Source organism: Rhinolophus sinicus, linkage group LG17 (assembly GCF_036562045.2).
Source record: "Rhinolophus sinicus isolate RSC01 linkage group LG17, ASM3656204v1, whole genome shotgun sequence".
NCBI classification, from domain to species: domain Eukaryota; kingdom Metazoa; phylum Chordata; class Mammalia; order Chiroptera; family Rhinolophidae; genus Rhinolophus; species Rhinolophus sinicus.
In genome coordinates this window covers 8,902,494-8,922,201 of record NC_133766.1, presented here as the reverse complement: position 1 = coordinate 8,922,201, position 19,708 = coordinate 8,902,494, and the positions used below count along the sequence as shown (strand labels likewise).

Below are 19,708 nucleotides of genomic sequence, written 5' to 3'. Positions count from 1 at the left end.
ACATATTCCAAAAAAGTTTTCCCATCATAGCAATGCACAAAACTCTGGAGAGATAGGTATGTAGGTAGGCAGGTAGATAGATGTGTGTGTGTGCGCCAAAGATCGAGACCTATCGACAGCAAACTCAAAATAGTGCCTAACCTTCCAATTTTGTGAGACAAACTAATAAAATATTGTTTCTAAAAGTTTCTGTTAAGATATTCTTGGGGGAGGAGGGCACTTCTGTTGTTGCTTGTTTGTGTACTGATTTCAAACACAAGTGTGTTGCCGAGGCTGTGAACCACAGCCAGAAGACAGCAGCACTTAACACAGATCCCTATTTTGCATCCTATCTTAAAACCCACAAGGCTATTTTAGGTTAAGTCTCAAAAGTGAATGAGCTAGCCTTGAGCAAGACTCCCATGCCCATCCTCCTATCTGGTGAAAACATTCCAAACAAATATACATCTGCCCTCAACATTCCTTCTTTCAAAACTCAGCTCGTTGGATAAAAGTGTTTCCCCAGGATCCCCTGATAATCATGAGTTAAATGCATTAAAAGGTTTGGTTGATGGCTGGCCCCAAGCAGCTGGCTGGAATCGGTAGGCCAAGTTGTAGGTAAAATAATAGGGGAAGCCATCGAATCAGACAACTTTAAGCTAAAATGGACCATAGATACCAATTACTCCAGATTCCACATTTTACGTAGAAACTTAGACCCACGGAGTTAAAATTACTTGTCCAAAGTTAGACAACCAATTTGTGGCAAAGCCAGAATGAAAACCCAGGTTCTCAACCCCTAGTTGTATACTCTCGACTAGGTTTCCCAGTTTCTGGATTTCTTTAAAAAACATTAGACTACGCTCACCAAAGTCTCTTTAAACTGTGTAGAAGAACCTAGATATTCCAAAACAATCAGGATTTTGAACACCCAAAACAAACAAGTAAACAAGAAACCCAAAATGAACTAGTGTTTTCCAAATTGATTTTCCACATTTTATTAATGTTACTTCAAAGCTTTTCAAAGAGTTAGACAACAGGCAACTTAAAAACTACCTAAGAACACGGGAAAGCAAAGAGTCATTCAGAGTTGGGGAATATTTACATGAAACTAAAGACGGAAAAGCTAGTATCCAGGATGAGATGCTTTAGAGGCAAGAAAGTAGTATTTCTAAACAGTAAATAAGAACAATATGCCAAGGAAGGGTGTAAGACAGGAAAGACAGAATGGGAAAATGTTGTAACCACAATGTATACTCTAATTCAGAGTCTCATCAACCTTTGCTATAAGCTCTCAGCTAAGTGGAATTAGCAAGTGGATGGAAACTCAGGCACCACAGTTTTTAATCTGCTGAGAATGAACTGGGTGACCCTGCCTCATCTCCCACTTTTTGGCTTTGATTATTTCAGTTAATTGGAATAACATCAAGAAACACTGATAAGCACCAAGCAATACACAAAGCGGTACATACATATACCCTTAAGAACCGGTTGTGAGAACTGCTGGATTTTTAGAGCGGGAAGGGTCAGTAAGAGATGACTGAATCCAATCCACTCATTGTACAGATGAGGAATCAGAGGTTAAAAGAGAAACCCGATCTGCTCCAAGTCACACAGCCACCTTACGGGCAGAAATGAGACAAAAACTCAAATCTCTGGACTCCGAGTTCTGTGATCTTGCTGATAGTGACAGACTCCACGTCTTTAAATCAACTGAACTATCTAGAGAAACAACTTGCAAGTCGTGGTCACTCTTGAAGAGTAAACACATACCCTGTTGGGAGGATGAAGGAAGAAAACCTGATGTACTCGATCCCTATAGGCTTAGACGCCCATGACTGCAGGTAACATCTTAGCATTGCGTTTGGTCCCAGGAGCTGCCAACTGGCCTTCCTGGGCTCAGCCACGTTCTCATGTCTGGTGTGTTCGTGTGACCTAAACACCTTGACGCTCCAATATTCTGGAAGGCCACCCTTCTGGGCTAGAAACCCCTGGGCTACCAGTGTTTTCCAAAACCAGCCTGGTGCGAAAGCTGCCACAAGGCTCACCCTGGTGGGATCCCCCCATTCAGCTTTAATTAAAGAGCTGGTTCCCGGGAGCGCAGCAGAAAGGGAAAGTTTGAGTGTGTTCATCACTTTCAACTTGCTGAGTCGCATCCCAGCCACTGCACGGAGAGCAGCAGCAATCACAGTGCAACTGAAACAACCCACACCCCCCGGGCGAGTACCAAGCAGGCGTCTCTGGCGAGAGAGGTGCAGAAAGAGGTGACAGGTGAGTCTGTGGCCACCAAAGAAAGATTTTGGGTTTCTTTCCTTTTGTTGCACCGTTATCTTATCCTCTGAGCTTTTCCCTGCCCTGGTTTCCAGCCTCGCCTCCATCGAGAGGAAGCAATGAAACGCCGTTCACTCGATTGCACGGTGTGTTCCGTCAGACCTTCGCGAAGATGCCTTGACAGTTCGCCTGTGAATTCAGGCTGCGTCGCCCAACTCTACCTTAAACTCACCGCAGGTGCTCGAGCAGGTCCACAGACCGCACTGAGTCACCTGTGTCTCCCCAAGGGCCAGGCTGGACACACTTGTCAGAAATGCACCCGAGAACGAAAAGGGATGTGGGACACGGACCCAGGAGGGATGGGGCTGGGACTGGGGATGCGCTTCAGCCGGAGCAGGGAAGCCACACCAGCCCCGGCGCCGGCCTGCGGTCCTTACCGTACACCCGGACCCAGCTCTGCTGCTGACACACCGACTCCAGGAGGATCCGGTCCAACATGCCGCCAGCCACGGCCCCGCCGACCGGCACGACCGCGTCCAGGTCCTCCGGCGGGAGCGGCGAGTCGGACTCCAGTCCCGGGAACATCTCCGGCCAGGACAGCGCCTCCGCGGCTCCTGCCGACGCCGGGGAGAGCTCCATGGTGCCCCGCGGGGACGAGGCGGCGGCGGCGGGGCGGCGCGCCCTGCCTGCGGGAAGGGGCGGAGGCGCGCGCGGCGGCGGGGCCGGGACCCGCGCGGCAGGCGGCGCGGACGCGGCTCAGCTCCTTCCCCGCCGCCCACTGCGGGCCGCGCGGGCGCTGCTGCCCACCTGCTGCCGGCGGGCGGGACCCAGGCCGGGAGGCGGCTCCAGGGTGCCCCGGCCGAGGGTGGGTCCGGGCTCAGGTGTGGGTCTCTCCCGGGGGAGGGAGAGGGGACGAGGAACCACCCGGGGGAGCGGCTCGCCAGCCAGTCGCCTCAGAGCCGCTGGGGATGAAGCGGGGCCGATGGGGCTGGGCTGGGGGCGTCGCCGCCAGGGGCCGCCCCCTCTGACCGGCTCCCGCCGCCGCCGCCTCAGGAGCTGCGAGTGTCCGATCCCTCAGCCTGAGGGGCCCGGCGGCCCCGGGTTCTCGCCCTCCGGCCTTCAGTTGCCACCTCAGGAATGAGCCGACCCGCCCCCCTAACTCTCGGGCCACGGCTCGGGCTCCGGCTCCCGCTCCGCCGCGGATCCCACAAGCCCGACAGCCGCGGCGCTGGCGGCGGCAGGCGGCATCCCAGGGTGATAGGCCGGAGCAATCGAGGGCCGAGCGGCCGGCCGCGTGTGCAATCCAGCAACCCAGCGGAGGAGGAACCACCACCGCAGGCAGGAGAAATCGGACACCGAGTTATTCATCGGGCCAGGCCCGCCTCCTTTTCCAAAGACGCTCTCCCGGATCGCCCTGCCGTGCGTGGTCGGGCTCCGGAGCTGCTGCTGAAAGTGGAGGCGGCGTGGGGAGGCGGGGAGGAAAAGGGGTGCGGGAAATTTGAAAAGAAAGGCAGAGAACTTCCCTTTCCCCTCCTCCCACCCTTTCCCTTTTATGTGTTTATTTGTGTCCTTACTTATTTGGACCAATATTTCTTATTGGACGAAGAGATTGGAGAAGCTGCTTTATTGCACAGTCGCCCTGGGCGGGGGGGGGGGGGGGGGGCGGGGGGGACGCCGCCTTCCTTCCCAGAGAGGAGAGTTGGCGCGGGGTCTAGGATTGTGGGATCTGTGTGGGATCAGCGCTCTGCGCCCTGTCCGCGCTGAAGCTGGACGTGTCATCGGTTTGGAATAGCATGGTTAAGAAGTGTGGTGTGGATGGATGGACGCGCCTCGCAAGCACATGAAATGCCCAGTGCTAACCAAACATGTTTTTCTTTTTTTGCCTTTGATCTTTGTGCAATATGTTGGCTTTTTTCCCCTCTAATGATGTCACTTGCGTTTTATTTTTGGTCTATTTGTAGACTCTGTCTCCCTTGACCTTGGCTTTAATTTTATGCCGACCCAAGGCGGTATTCACCGGCTCAGATTGAAGAGATTTCTGGCAAAGTAAAACATTGAAAAGTAACAAGTGAGTGCCTTGCACATAGTAGGTCTTCAACACTTTTTGAACATGGCTACTTAAAATGGAGCAGGAGTTCCACCAGTATATGTTGCTTTCTTTTCTTTTCTTTTCTTTTCTTTTCTTTTCTTTCTTTCTTTCTTTCTTTTTTTACAGCTTTTTGGGGGTTTTGTTTATTCCTCCCCCTCCCCCCACCACCATTTCCATTTCTCCCTACTTGGCACAGAGACTACAAGGGACATTTTCATGTTCTAGTTTTGTGATGTCCTGCTGTGTTATTTGGGCTTATCAAGAGCTATGAGGATGCATTTTGTGATTTCCTCCAAACCCTTATTTAGAGTAATAGTCTTTCAAAGCAGGAAGTGACCTTAGAGATAATCTCACCTGCCTCTTGTGTAACAGGTGAGGAAACTGAGGAACAGTCAGGTTACGTGGCAAATAAACCACCAGTACAGGTAGGTCAGCAATGGCTCAATGACGTTTGTTACTTCAACTTCATTCCCTCAAGAACCTTTTGTGTTTAAACTTGTTGATATGTGGCTTAGTGATGTATTTGGAGTGATCCTTTCCAGTATCTAGAACCCTGATTTCTTACTATCTGACTCCAGAATCAGACATCGAAATCGAAATCATTATATTCTTCAATACTTAAGTGGACAAGGGAAGGTGTGGAAGCCACTAGGAGGTTACAGCGCCAAGCCTTACACAGAGCTAAAGCCATTTAATTTATACAAAATTACTGTTGAAGTCATGGTAACAACAGTCAGAGAGCAAGTAAATAATGGGCATCAGATGTACAAATTTGAGCATCTCTTTATTAGTCAATATGAAAGGATCTATTTACTCAAGCAATTATCTCAAAGCAGCATTAGGAGTGATGTATGAAACATAGAGGGTTTTTTGTTTTTTTCAAGCTTGCTCTCTCAGTGGCATCACCCATCCTTGAACTGAAGCAAAAGCTTCTGCCAACCCCAGTAATCCTACTTTCTTCATTCAGACTCTCCAAACCCTGGTCCCAGCTTTCACCTTCCCCTCCTGACCCCAGATGAGCTGCAGTGGTTATCTCGTTGCCTAAGTAATAGTATGTCTGGAATTTGCCTAATGTTTATAATTTAAAGAGAAAATAGTTTTACAACCTGAACAATAATTCTGTGAGCTCAACAGAACCAGTATTTTTTAAACTACCATTTTGCCAATGTAAAAAATTGAAGCATGGCATTCTATTAAGCAACCTACCTAAGGTAACAGCTAGTTAATTGACAGATTAAAACCCTAGCCTAATTTTTAAATTCACTGATAGATCTGGATGCCTTAAGAGACCCCATCCTCACCCTCCAACTCTTGGCAGGTGGAGTTGTTCTAACACTTGTGGGGCCAAAAGTAAATGTTTCGTAATTTTTGCAAATTATTATCACTTAAGAAAAACATTGAAGTAAAACAAACAAAAGTGATAAACCAGTTTGCATTGTTGGGAAGCAATTAATCCTACTTGGATTTATAGCTGTGGTATCTCCCTGGTGTAATTACCCAGATCTTATTGTGAAGATAAATCCTTGGCTAATAACGTCTTCATTTACATTGTAGTTTGCAAACAGGCCTTTGTGTGTGAACTACAATAGAGCTAAAGTCTCATTCCTGCCTACCCTACCCCCTCCTCCTTTTTCCTCCCTCTGGCGCTTCAGACACTGAGCTTTCAGAGGTGATCAACATATTTATTATCCTCGGAATTCAACTCCAAGAATCAAACCCAAGACCCAGGACAAGTGGAAACTAAAAATTGGGGAACTATGGAGGAGAAAAAAAATATCATAAATTCCCCAGGTAATCGTCCGAAAAACAAAGGTTGGCTATAATCTGAGCTTTCCAAAAGAAAGAGGCCTTGGGTTCTGAGTAAACACTTTGCTAATATTAAGGAAAAATAAAGATTTGGAATCTTGGCTGTCACAACCTGAGGACCAGGTCTGGGTCCAATTTTCACCTTCATTTATCTGTCAGAACACACACACACACACACACACACACACACACACACACACACACTCACACACACAAACGCTCATCACAACCTCTCAACTATTCTCATAGCCAGTCCCTTCTAGGCACCACTTCTAAGCAGCTCATCCAGGAAACAGTAATGCAGTTTTTACACTGTGGTTCACCAGCCTCTCCCTTTCAATATTCCCTTTCCACTTGGCACAATGATGTAGCACCCACCTGATTACATTCTGTAATATTGACCGTGCCCACTTCCTCATGAGGGAAGAATTTAGACATTTCCTAAGATTCTGTCTTAAGTTGTCTCTCTTCCTCCTGCCTTACTCTCCAGTTCCGTAGTGATCTATTCATTTCCACAATTTGAGCTCTCATTTGGATAATGTCAACTTTGAGATACCCATCGCCAGCCCCGTCTGCGGTACTGAGGTCCAGTCAGGAGTCTGTAAATGTTGAACACTTCCACTGAGTACGCTTCCTGTACTTCTGACTCAATGCATGGAAAGTCAACTCCTTTCCCCTGCCCAAACACCCTTCCCTTCTTGAACTTACTTTTGATGTTAGTGGAACTAGAAGGTCCTACCTCGGACTTGCTTAAACATGGAGGGACCTATGAGTCCTCCCCTCTACCACAGCTTGCATAAATCCGGCCCCCGCTTTCCATTCCCACTGTCACCATCCTGGCTCAGGCCTGGTTAGCTTTCACCAGGATCCTGCATGCATTCGTTTTTTAGCTGTCCTTCCCCTGAGGCCTTTCCACTTCCAGTACACCCTACACTGTGCTGTAGGTGAATTATCCTGAAATACAGTTCAGACCAGGTCACATACAATCTCAGAAAACATCTCCCTGCTGCCTACTAAGTAAAATGCATGCTCTGACAAGACTAAAAGGACTGTCCAAATGGGGTCCCAAACCACCATTGCTACCTGACTCATTGCCTGTGCTCAGCTAACCCAAATGCCTCACTGGTCCCCTAATACATCCAGCACTTTCCTTGCCCCTTGCCTCGACTTATTTCTATATCAGGAATGTCATGTCCTCCATCTCTGCCTACAAAAAACCCCACCAACCTTCAAGCCCTCCCCGCAGCCCACCTCCCATCAAATGCTAATGTCCTCCTCCAGCAAGTTCTTTCCTGTCCTCCAAGCTGGCAGTGATCTCTGCCTCCTCTGAGTCCCCATGGCATTTGTTCCTGTATCCTGGAACCAATCACAGGATATATTGTGGTAGAGTCCTTTGTGTAACTCTAATATCTGCTATTAGGTAATAAACATCTTAAGGGCAGAAGCCTTGTGCTATTCACGTTTATCTCCCATGGTGTCTCTTACATATCAACTCCTCAATGAAATGAGAAGCCAAGAAGCAAGCAAGTCAACCGACAAGGAAAACCTGGTTGGATTCCAGATGTTTGGGGCTGCAAGGGGCACTGAAAAAATCAATTTAATGAACCCAGCCATGCAACCCCCTATCTCTCCCTTGCTCCTCCCCCATTTAAAAAATAAACATACCTTAGACCTAGGAAAGTGACATGGTTTGCCCAAGGTCACAAAACTCGTGACAGAAGAAGGGTGAGAATTCGGATCTCCTGAATCTCCATTCATCAGCCCCATCAACTGATGGTTTCCTTCCTGCCCTTTTTCTGTCCTTTCCTAAATGGATATTTTTCTTGTTGATAAAGGTTTCCTTGGTAATTTTATTCCTTTACATATTATTTAAGCTTAAAGCATTTGTGCCACATTCTTGGCCCCACATATAATTTTAGCAAAATTATACTTTTTTAAAAAAAACCAAAGGACCAAACAGAGACATCAGAGAAACATCTGGTCTGATTCATCAGGGTAGCAGCAACATTTCTATTTATACATGAGCACAGCCCTATCTTTGTAGCTCTCAGCTGTTCCTCATTGCTCAGTATGTCCCCCTTTTCAACCTTGTCTGTCCCTCATCAAGACAGCATCCTTCATCCCGAGTCTTAAGCAGAATATAATGCAATAAAATAAACTATATTCTCTACTCCCTAGAAGAGGTCTGTATTTAAGAGGAACTGTTTTCCTACTTTCTCAGTCTCTTTGTTCCAGAGCCTAAGTAAGACAGCAAGCCCCAAGTGGTTGGGTGGATGCCATTCATTCCATTGCATTTTGGGTGGGAAAAAGTTGAATGAAAATCAAAGCTGTGGCATGCGTGAAGTTTGGAAGCAGGTCAGGAAGAAAGGAAGTGAGTATTCTAACCGGGGAAACTGAGGTAGAAAACTTCAGGATCTCTGACTCTCCTCACAGCAACATTTGATAGTGATTACAAATTAGAAACAGTTTGATCTTCACCATTCATTGGCACCAAGAAAGACCTAGGAATTATCTTGGGTTATGTGAGCGCCTGTGTCCCTAGCAGAAGGTCACTGTTTGTACAAATCAGTGACAATATTGTCTGGGAAGACAGTGGAACAGGCCAGAGACAAACAGACCTCAAACAGCCATTTCTTCTCTGCAAAAGCTCCTCCAAAATAATGACTTCACCTCAGCATGCAACTACAGGAATGCAAAAAGAATAAAAACACTCGGAACCACAAAGGCCCCTGACATCAGGGCCTAATTAAAACCTTTAGAGGTTCTAAGCTCTGAAAATAATAAGGTAAAAAAAAAGAAAATAATAAGGTGCCTCACCTTACCCCATGTAAACTAAAAAAAAAAAAAATTGCAGTGTTATAAAGAGCAACAAAGTTCTGATTTTTTTTTTTAGTGATGACCTCTATAGAACTTGTTTTATAAATGGCAAATATCAAACTTAAAATTTTTATGTGTGTGTTTATGTGTTTCCGCTTTTGCCAGTGCTCTAAACACCATTATTTTTTTAATAATCCAGCCCTGCCTGGAATACACAGCACCAACCATCTATTAACTAACACAGTCTACGAAGTGGGTAATCTTTAGCAAATTAATTTCTGTGTTTTTCTAGTAACTATAGAAACACCAAGTTATTCACTCTAGCCAAAGAAAATGATCACTTCCTAAGTTTTGTGCTTCTAATGAGTTCTCAAAAGATGCAATAAAAAAAAAAAAAAAAAGCCAAATGATTCTAGAGAAGAGATTTTTCTTTTTTTAATTTATTGGGGTGACAATTGTTAGTAAAATTACATAGATTTCAGGTGTACAATTCTATATTACATCATCTATAAATCCCATTGTGTGTTCACCACCCAGAGTCAGTTCTCCTTCCATCACCATATATTTGAAGAGAGATTTTTAAAAGGATTCCACTGTCCTTATATTACCCTGAAAACAATATTATCATAATTTATCAATGGGCCCACACTAGCCCATTTTCGCTTTGTCTCTGGTATAGTAAAGGTGTCAAGATATCAGTTATAATAGCTGGACCTATTTAAGTCTCTTATTAAAGACAAAAACTGAAATATAAATATGTGCCTAGTCAGCTGTCTACTAAAGATGGATAAAGATGGTCATAGTAATTCCTAAAGTTCTCACCATTATTGATTAGGGTTGGTTACTGGTATTGAGAATAAGAAATCTAGGCTTTTGTTGATCATTTCTCCATTGGTCTATAATAGGACATTCTTAGCAGGACAGCCAGGGAGGAGCGAGGAATTTAGAAGCTAGTAGCCAGAAAATGAGATGTTGAAATTTAAGATTGCTGAGGCGTAATGTCTGAGTGATGACAAGATGTAGAACGTGGTACTGGGAAGCAGATAATAAAGCAGCGTGGAGAAGAAGATCGCTAGAGTTAAGGAAGCACAAAAACTAGCTAAGTAATTGAACTCCTAGGATGGTGGGAGGAGGCAGAATAAAGAGGAGAACTGTGAGCTAAGTCTCAGAGTCTTTGGGGAGTGAAAGGAAGCAACCAGGAGGCTGGTTAGTGACAGGGAGAGGAGAGGGTGAAGGAAGAGAGAAGGATAGATAAGCTTTTATATGAGAGTTAAAGAGTCATGGTCTGCAAATAGCCATGGGGGGATTAGCCAAAAGCCAACCGCTGCACACCAACTCCCTCTGTGGCACAACAGAACAAAGCATATGAGAGAATGAAGAGTCCCAACCAGCAGAATTTGCAGGGCAAATAATAGCCTTGAAGGAGATGCCATAATTCAAGGCAAGAAGTGGAGAGTACCCTTCCAAGAAGTATTAAGAACGTACTTGTAGAGTGTTTTATTTACAATGGAATAATGGTTGCCGGTGGCTCAGTGGAAAGGATGATTAAGGGGTTTGTAGTGATAGGCAGAAGAGATGAGAAAGAGGGGGCTCATAGTGAGAAGCTGAAGAAATGAGAAAGTACCACACCATCAAGGGGACAAGGGTAAAAGAGAGGATAGGCAACGAGAAGCATTTTCCTTTTCATCAGTGACTGAGCATTATAGGAATAAGAGAGGTGGTCCTCAAATATTGTAATTTGGCACAAGTATTTTTGGTATTTGAACTGGATAAAGATTCTGCCAAAATGCAGAGATGTGGTAAGGGCTGCCACAAAGTTTTTGGAGAGAACACAGGGAATTTGCTCTCACCTGAGTTATGTCTCTGTGTTTGGAGAGGCACCAAAGAAGCTGGTTACAAAAAAAAAGTGATCTCTCTAAGTTTGTGGCTCAGCAAAGGGGCCATTTCTCCATATCATGAGAACTCAAATCTGTTGCGCTCTTTATTTAATTCCTAGACTCTCTTTGTCCCATGCCCTGCCTGGGACTAATGACTGCTCCTCTGAAATACCCGCACACCAGTCTCTTCCATTCCCTTGCACCCTTTCCTGGTGCATCAACTCTGGATCATTCCTATCGTCTGCTCTTTTCTGTTCCTCCTTCTCAAACAGCTGAGGGCTGGAGAACATCACATAATCTAGAATCTTGTGCTGTTACAGATTCAAGCTCAGCTGGGTCCTCAGAGACTCCGTCAGTCCCTTAACTTGTCTTTGACCATTCCCTTTTCCATTCTCTCTGGTAAATATACCTAGTTTTTGTCTTTCTCTTCAAGACCTAGTCAACTTCCAATTCTCATTCTCAACAAATGTTTCAGTCTCCTATTTCAAGGAGGAAAATTGAAGCCACTTTCAACATTTCCATCCCACCATCATCTTTTCCTTCAGCCTCAGAGAATGAGAGATCCCTCCTCTTTATCAAAAGCCAAACTCTCCTCCCTCTTTCAGGACGTAAGCAATTATTTTCTCTCTCTTTTTTTCAACTACACTTTCAACATTGGTGCCTTCCCTCAATTTACGTGTTCATCTCTCCCATCTAACTAAAAAGCTCCCAACCAATGAATGCACTGATGCTTGCAACTTTCTTTGAAATACATCCTTTTTGTGTTCATGGCTGGATAGATATATGATAAACCAAATGTAGCAAAACCCTCTTTGTAGAATGTACATGATGGGTACATAGATTTTCACTGTATAATTGTTTCATCTTTTTTGTATGTTTAAAAATTGTCATAATAAAAATGTTGGGGGTGGGAAGGTCCCAATTCAGCATCTTCCTCAAGTCACCATCCAAGTCAACTCCACCATCTTTTTTCTTCCTTTTTTCCATCTGGACTTTTTGAAAGTTGACTATATTTACTGTCTTTAATACTCACTCCATATCTGCCAGTTACTAATTTTTCTTCAATTTTTTTTAAAAAAGATAAAATGTTGTAAATACAGCTGAAGTCCACTTTACACCCTGTCCAATCCCTTTCTCTCCCAACTACCAAGATATCATGGTGATTCTAATGTTGATATGTATCTTTTCCACAAGTGCATATGCAAATCCTTTGGTGATTTTTTTCTATTGAATTTTTGTTTTGTGTCTTCATGAAATTTATGTATATATAATATAATCTGAACTTTACTTTTTGCATTTAGTGATATGTTTACAAGATTTACCTACGTTGACACTCATGGATCTACTCCATTTTAACTGCTGTCTAGTTTTGTATCATACAAATAGTCCATTATTAATTTACACATTCCACTATTGATAGTTTCCTTTTTTTTTTACAATTGCAAACAATAAAGCAATTACCATCCTTAAAGCAATTCTCTTTGTGCATATGTATAAGAGTGTCTCTAGATATATGTCCAGAAATTGAATTGCTGTGTAGTAAGGTACACACTTAGTCCACTCTACAAACTATTGGCAAGCTGCTTTTCACAGTGGTTGCACAAATTTACTTTCCTATCAGCAGAGTATGAGAGTTTCTTCACATCCTTGCCAATATTTAGCATCACCAGATTTAAAATTTTGCCATTCTCCTATATATGAAAAGCAACGCAGGTTTATATTTTGCATTTTCCTCTAGAGAGGTTAAGCATCTTTTCATATACTTTTGGCAATTTGGGTTTCATGTGTCTGAATTGCCTATTCACATTCATTGGCGAGTTTTTTCTGTTGCATTTTTGTCTTCTTTTTGATTTATAAAAGTTCTATGTATATGCTGTGCCCAAATCTTTTGTCAGTTATTTGAATTGTAAATATTTTCTCCTGGCCTTGTCTTTTAACATTGTTTGCGGTATCTTTTCTCAAACAGAAATTTTAATTTTAAGTTAGCATCTCTTTTGTTTATGGTTTAAATTTGTCATGCTTTAAAAAAGCCTTCCCTAATCTGAAGTGATGAATATATTCTCCTCTATTATCTTCTGAAAGTTTTATTACTCTGTCTTTCAGCCTGAAGTCTTCAGTCCACTTGATATTTATTCATGTGTGCAGTGGGAAGTATCTAATTTTTCCTCCTATGGATAGCTAACTGACCAAGCACCATTTTTGAATAGTCCAGCATTTCCCCATTGCTTTGTACTTTCACTTCTATCATATACCAAGTTCTCATATGTATTGATCTCTGTTCTATTGTATTGGTCTGGTCCGTTTATCTATTTATGCTCTCGTACCACACCGTGTTAATTTTCCCTCCTTCTTATTTCTCTTTTCAAAGTTGCCCTGCCTAATTTCGGCCCTGAAGTCTTTCATGTGCATTTGAGAATCAACTGGTCAAATTCCATAAATACCTTATTTGGATTCTGACTGCAAATTTAACCTAATTTGTACGTTAAGGAAAATTTGCTGATATATAGAAACACTATTGCTTTTTGAACGTTGATTTTGTGCCCATCAAACCTTGAAGAAGTCTCTTAAAGTATTGACTGCATGTCAAAAGATTACCTTAAATGTTCTGTGTAGGTAATCATATTATTCTCATATATTGATTATTTTCTTTCTTCCTTTCCAATTCCTATTTTTTTTCCTTGTCTTACTACATTGGTTAGGACTTACAGGACAATGTAGAATGGCCATATCTTGTTCCTGACTTTAAAGGGAATAGTTTCACCTTTAAGTATAATGTCTGCTGTAGGTTTTTGATATTAAGGATTATCTGATCTATGTATAGTATTCTAAGAGGGATATTTTTAAATCATGGAGTATTAAATTTTATTTGTATTTATTGAAGTGATCATTATTCGAATAAGATTGTGAATACATTAATAGATTTCAAAAAATGCAGTGTCACTTCATTGCTGAGATTAAACCCTCCTTGATTATATTGTATTTTCAGTGAATTATAAATATTTCATTTAGTTTTTGTGTGTCTTCATTTATATGTGAGACTAGCCAATAATTTTTTCTTCTTGTGGGTGTCCTTGTCTAGTTTGAATATCTTACCTGCATATTCAAGGGGGATGCCTGCCTAATTAGTCTTCAATCAGCTATACTCTATGACAGCAGTGCTTAAAATGATTTGTAAGTGGATACATTTAAAGTGTTTTCCTTGAGCACTATATTACAACACTGCTGTTACATATAACACAGTTGATCTGTTCCTTCCTAAAATTTTTCTTTTTTTTAATGACACCACATTCTTGTTCTCTCATAAATCTCTGAACATTCCTTCTCTAATTTTTTTTTTGGTGGGGGCATCATTTTTTTAATAAAGAGAAACTGTGTGTGTGTGTGTGTGTGTGTGTGTGAAAGTGATAAATAAATGATGGTTTATTCATACAAAATAATACTATGCAACAGTTAAACTACATGTACAAATATGGATACACTTCATTCTCTACTTTCTTTATGGGCCTGTCTTCTTTCTGAAATCTCCCGTGACTAGCACTCCTCTCTCTACAGATGTTCCCTAATCACTGATGGGGATCTGACACACCATCAGTGTTTCAGCTTCCACCTGTACAGAGATGAATTCCAATGCTGTCCTTTCATGTCAGATCTCTTTCCTCAGTTCTAGTTTATTCTGGCTCATTCTGGCTGTCCCCAAAGCACCTGGGACCGCACATGTTTAGAAAAGAACACTTTATCTTCTCCATTAAACTAGTTTCTCCTCCTGTAGATAGAATCTTAGCTCACGACTCATTATCCATACTTGTCATCCAAGAGGGAATCCTTTGATAGTCTCCTTCATTTCTCATATCCAATCAGTTACCGTGTTCTGACAATTTAACTTCCTAAGTATTGTTTCCACCTCTCCATCTGCATCGTCCACGCCTCATATGGGGCTTTATTCATCTTTTTCTTGGACTAGACCAACGATTTGCTAAACAAAAAAAACCCCTTCATTTTGTCTATCTCAAATAATAGGTACCACCACAGATGGCACTGTAACCGCTTTCTAACTGTTCTCTTTACAGTCACTGAAGTAACTTACCTAAAACTCTAATCTTGTCCTGTCACTTTAATCTTGTCCTGTTAAATAATAGGTACAACCACAGATGCCACTGTCACCTCTTTCTAACTGTTCTCTTTACAGTAACTGAAGTAACTTACCTAAAACTCTAATCTTGTCCTGTCACTTTAATCTTGTCCTGTCAAATAATAGGTACAACCACAGATGCCACTGTCACCTCTTTCTAACTGTTCTCTTTACAGTAACTGAAGTAACTTACTTAAAACTCTAATCTTGCCCCGTTATCTCATAAATGTCATGATTATTACTACATTTTGCACTTACTATATTGTGTTGTAATTATTTGTGGGGATTATGTATCCCCACTGGACTGTGAACGGATCAAGCGACATCACTGGGTTTTATTTATATTTAAAGTTCAAGAACCTAACAGAATATCTGGCACATAAATATTTGTTGAGTTAAATGAATAAGTGATTTAGTTAAATCTAATATACTCTTTCCGGAAATTTTGGGTAGTTCTATTATTGCTTAAAATTTAGTTTTTGTTAGACTTCTCCCACCACACAGACTTCATAAATTTAATGTGTTTTTTTTTTTTGGTCTGGCTAACCAACTCTAAGAATAAAAACAAAAACAAAAACAAAAAACAGTGACCTATCAGTGTGGCGAACGTGGTCTAGATTGGAGTATGGAACCGCAGGGAAAATAGAAATAAACTAGGGTAGGATGATGGAAGAGGAAGATCACAATTAGAACACACACTACTTACCATCCCATCTAGGGTTTTCACAAATACTATGGAGAGGAGTACTTAATATTTACCAGCAGAATGACAGTGTCAGTGGCTCCCGGGTTATTTGTGAAGTCAGACATCATCTTGATGTTTACATAAATTCATCTGGAAACCCCATCCCATGTCTTATGGGAAAATCAATGCTCTCCCCAAACTCCCTGAAGTTTTTCTGGGCTCCCCATCCTCCTAGTAATCTCAGAGTTCAGTTTTTGGCTTCTGCCGAATTCCCATTCTTCACTCTGTATTTTGAAGCTGTTTCTTTATCTTCACTTGGCACTGGCCCAAGGGTGGGTTACAGGTTCTCTTCCTAGATTTCTCACCCCAAATTCATGAGGGCAGCTGTGTGTAGTAGACTCTTCCTGTAGATTCCAAGGTAGAGTTCGCCACATAGGGGGGCCGTATGGCAAATATGCAGCACTCTTCAGCAGCCAGTTTAAAACTGAAAACTTGAATTTGTTGCTCTATTACCACCAACCCAAAGTTAAGCTTTCTGCCGTTTTGCTCAGCCATCTCGCCTACTCTTCTTCCTCATTTCCTTTTTTTCTTCCTAATTTCTTATGCAGAATGAGTCTGTGATCTTTTTGCTGTTTCCTTCCAACCCATACAGAGCCTCTGCTTCCAGTCCTTAGACATCTTAGGTAAGACAATTTCTTACCTAAAAAGAACTCTTGTGCCAGTTTGCAAAATAATACTTCCTCATTCCTGACTACATTTTTATTTATAGTGTGCATATGTTTATAGGTCAGATAACTAAAAAATTCAATATTGCTCATTCTAATCTATGTGATTATTTCCTCCCAACTAAATCTTTTGTAGGATCTATGTAAAAAAAAATAAAATAAAAAATTTAAAAAATCACCCTTTAGTTATTACAAATGATTGGTGCCTGAACCAGGTGCCAGGTTGTACCAACTAACACATATGATCAGCATCCGGGTGTGAAGGTTGGGACAAACCAAGGAGGAGTTATTCCAGAATTATGTCTGGGCCTTGAAACAGCCTCGACTTAGTGCCTTTAGATAAACATTCCTCATATTTGATATGTGGCCAATCTGAATGGAATGTTTCTAAACAACAGCATATATTGATGGTTCCTAAACTTCTGGAATCCCAAAGAGATTTTCTCTTTTGGAAAGACTTGAATTCATTCTTTTCAGCCACTATTTGTCAAGAGCCTACTGTGTGTCAGGCACTGTGATAGGCCTTGGGGACTAAGTGCAGAAGAAAAGAGTTGAACTCCCTGCGCCCATGGGGCTTATATTCAAACAGGGAACACAGTCAATAGGAAGGAAATAGATAATTGTGCACTATGGTAAGTTCTATGAAGAAAGTCAACATGGTGAGTCGATAGAGTACAAATGGGGGGAAGGGAGGTACTCCTGACAGGGTAGTTTGGGAAGTCCTCTTTGAGCCTTGACCTGCTATCTGAAACCTAACTGATGAGAAGAAGCCAGTCACGCAAAGAAAGGGGGAGACCAGTTCAGAGGCCATTGCAGAAGTCCTAGTAAGAGCTAGTGATGGTTAGACTAGGGTTGCAGCAATGGAGAGAGAAGGAGACGTAGCACAGATATGTTTTGGAGGTAGAACTATTGCAGCATTTGCTAATGGGAGATAGATAGATGATAGATAGATGATAGATAGATAGATAGATAGATAGATAGATAGATAGATAGAAGATAGATAAAAAGAAGGAGGAGGAGGAGGAGAAGGAGAAGGAGAAAGAAGAGGAAGAAGCAAAGAGTCAGGGATAACTACATAGTTTATTTCGACATGAAGATGGAGAAGACGAGAAGAAAAACAGGGTTGGGTAGGGAAACCTAGTTTCTATTTTGGACCTATACATTTGAGATGCCGCTTGGACATTCAAATGGGGATATTGGAAATATGAATCTGGAGTTCTGGGAAAGGTTAGGGCTGAAAATACGCATTTGGAGTAATCAGCACACAGACACTATTTAAAGTCGCGGAATTGAATGAGCTCTCCTAGGGACAGAGTTATTCTTAGAGAAGAGGGCCCAGGACTGAGCAGAGGCACTCCAACATTTAAAGATCAGATAGAGAAACGGGAGACAGAGACAGAGAAGGAGCTGCCAGAGAGGCAGGATACAGCCAAGAGAGCAGGGTGCCTCGAAGTCAAAGAAGAGGTGGGGCAGTTAAGTTAGAGAGAGCCAGGTTCACTACATATGGCACACCCAGTGAAAGACTCTGCCCAATCTGTGGGTTTTCTTAGCCTGAAGATACATGTCAAGAAAGGTTTCTAACATCAAACCTTCCAGGAAAGGTTTTGCAACCTAACTGGGTGTCTGATGAGACAGCAGCTTGGGGCATTTGTATGCGTTGTGATTCTTCCAGGCTTGTGACTGAACAGTGGTGGTAAGCAGTGAACAAGCGACTCCAGGCTGCTTCCTGTTAGCATAAATTTGTTGGCTGGTTCTTAGTAGGTAATTCCAAAAGATCTTTGTGATGAGAACAAAGTGTAAAGTCGTGATTATAAAATTAGGATGGGTGTTTCACAATTTCCATGGTAAAAGCAGGATCATCTTTGTTAATTTGTGCCTAACTCCATTTTGCAGAAGGCATGGATCACTAGGAATAAAGAGTGGTGCTTCTTTGTCATCTAGTTGTTTGTGGTTAAGTCCAGCTCCCGACTGAAAGTGGAAACATCAATGGAAAGAAACACAACTTTTCATCTTATCTTATTATAAACAGCACTGACATTCTAGAAAGCAGTCCTTTGATGTCAAGTCCCGTGCCAATGTAGGGTACAGCCTTTTTGATACAGGCTGTTTTGTTATAGTCAATTTGCTGACACACAGCTTCGACTAGTCATTCTGATGCCAGGAACATCTTGATGTGGCTGCCTTGAAGTGGCTGTTTTGATATGGGAACATTTTGACTCTGCCTAAAAACAAACCAATAAACTTTTCGCTTAAAAAAATATATATATTGCCATGTAATGTGCATTGACAGATCTCACCCACTCCCGGAGCCCCATCTCACTTCCCCCCCCCCCCCCCACAATAGAAGGCAGACAGTGGGACCTTTGAGAGGAACGCAGTCACCATGAGGGGGGCGGAGACTGAAACAGTGGACCCAACTCAGCAATACAACATGACGGAAGAGAAAGGTAATTCTGTTCTTGAACCCATCCTGACTCAGCCCTTGAAAAAAGTCAGTGCCTCTCCACCACACTAAAAGGGGACTCGAGGAGCTGCTCTGTTGCAAGAGAAACCCCCATCCCCTCCCAAGAACTGTGCCATGACCAGGCATTTCTTTCCTGTTTTTTTTTTTTTTTTTTTTAAACAGGAGAAAAACAAACAGAAGCTAACACGTACACTTCCTGCATACATGGGAGATAGCCAGGTAAACTGAGTAACTCCAACCAGGCATTGCTTTGACAGGACATGTACCATTGAGTGAAGGACAGTACCATTTAGCGGGGAGGTTAAAAAGAGCCACAACTCTGCACATCCAAACAGGAGGCAGCTACCCAGCTGCCAAGTGACAGCTGTGGGCACAGAGGGATCAGATAGTTGGGTTGATTCAGGGTTGATATTTTGTCATTCAGGTGTGACTAGACAATAGGGAAAGGGAAAGAAAATGTCTCGGGCTCATTGCCCTACTCCAGTTATCAGGGATCTATCAGGAATCCATTATTGAGTGTCCTCTTAGTTGAATGGAGAATATAAACTGACTTCCTCCAAGCAAATTCTTTTTCTAACAACTCTCTCTTTAAGCAACAATAGAACTGAAACACTTACTCTGGGAAACCAGTTAAATCATTCATATGATTAATGGTATAATTTCTCTAGTACAAGGTGTTCGTATAATTTAAGGTTATGAACTAAAACATTAAATATTTTCAAAAGATGAATCTCTATCTATTTCTGCTTCCATTATCTCTTTAAAAAACTGAAGTGTTACTTAATTGAATTTCATGTACATGGAGAATATTGAATGATATATAATATGAAAATCTATAAAGTGAGCCTGATTTATTTCCTGGAAAT

At 42.2% G+C, this 19,708-nt stretch overlaps 1 protein-coding gene across 4 annotated transcripts in view; it reads right to left on the bottom strand.

Annotated features, from left to right (window-relative positions):
• RASAL2 (RAS protein activator like 2) overlaps positions 1-3,490 on the bottom strand; it is a 263,139-nt gene extending 259,649 nt beyond the window's left edge. For all 4 annotated transcript variants that reach the window (XM_019729474.2, XM_019729562.2, XM_074322349.1 and 1 more), the window contains exon 1: positions 2,688-3,490. In XM_019729474.2, coding sequence (XP_019585033.1) covers positions 2,688-2,889 — 202 coding nt within the window. In that variant the 5' untranslated portion in view covers positions 2,890-3,490. The remainder of the gene's footprint in view (positions 1-2,687) is intronic.
• Between the last annotated feature and the right edge of the window lie 16,218 nt (positions 3,491-19,708).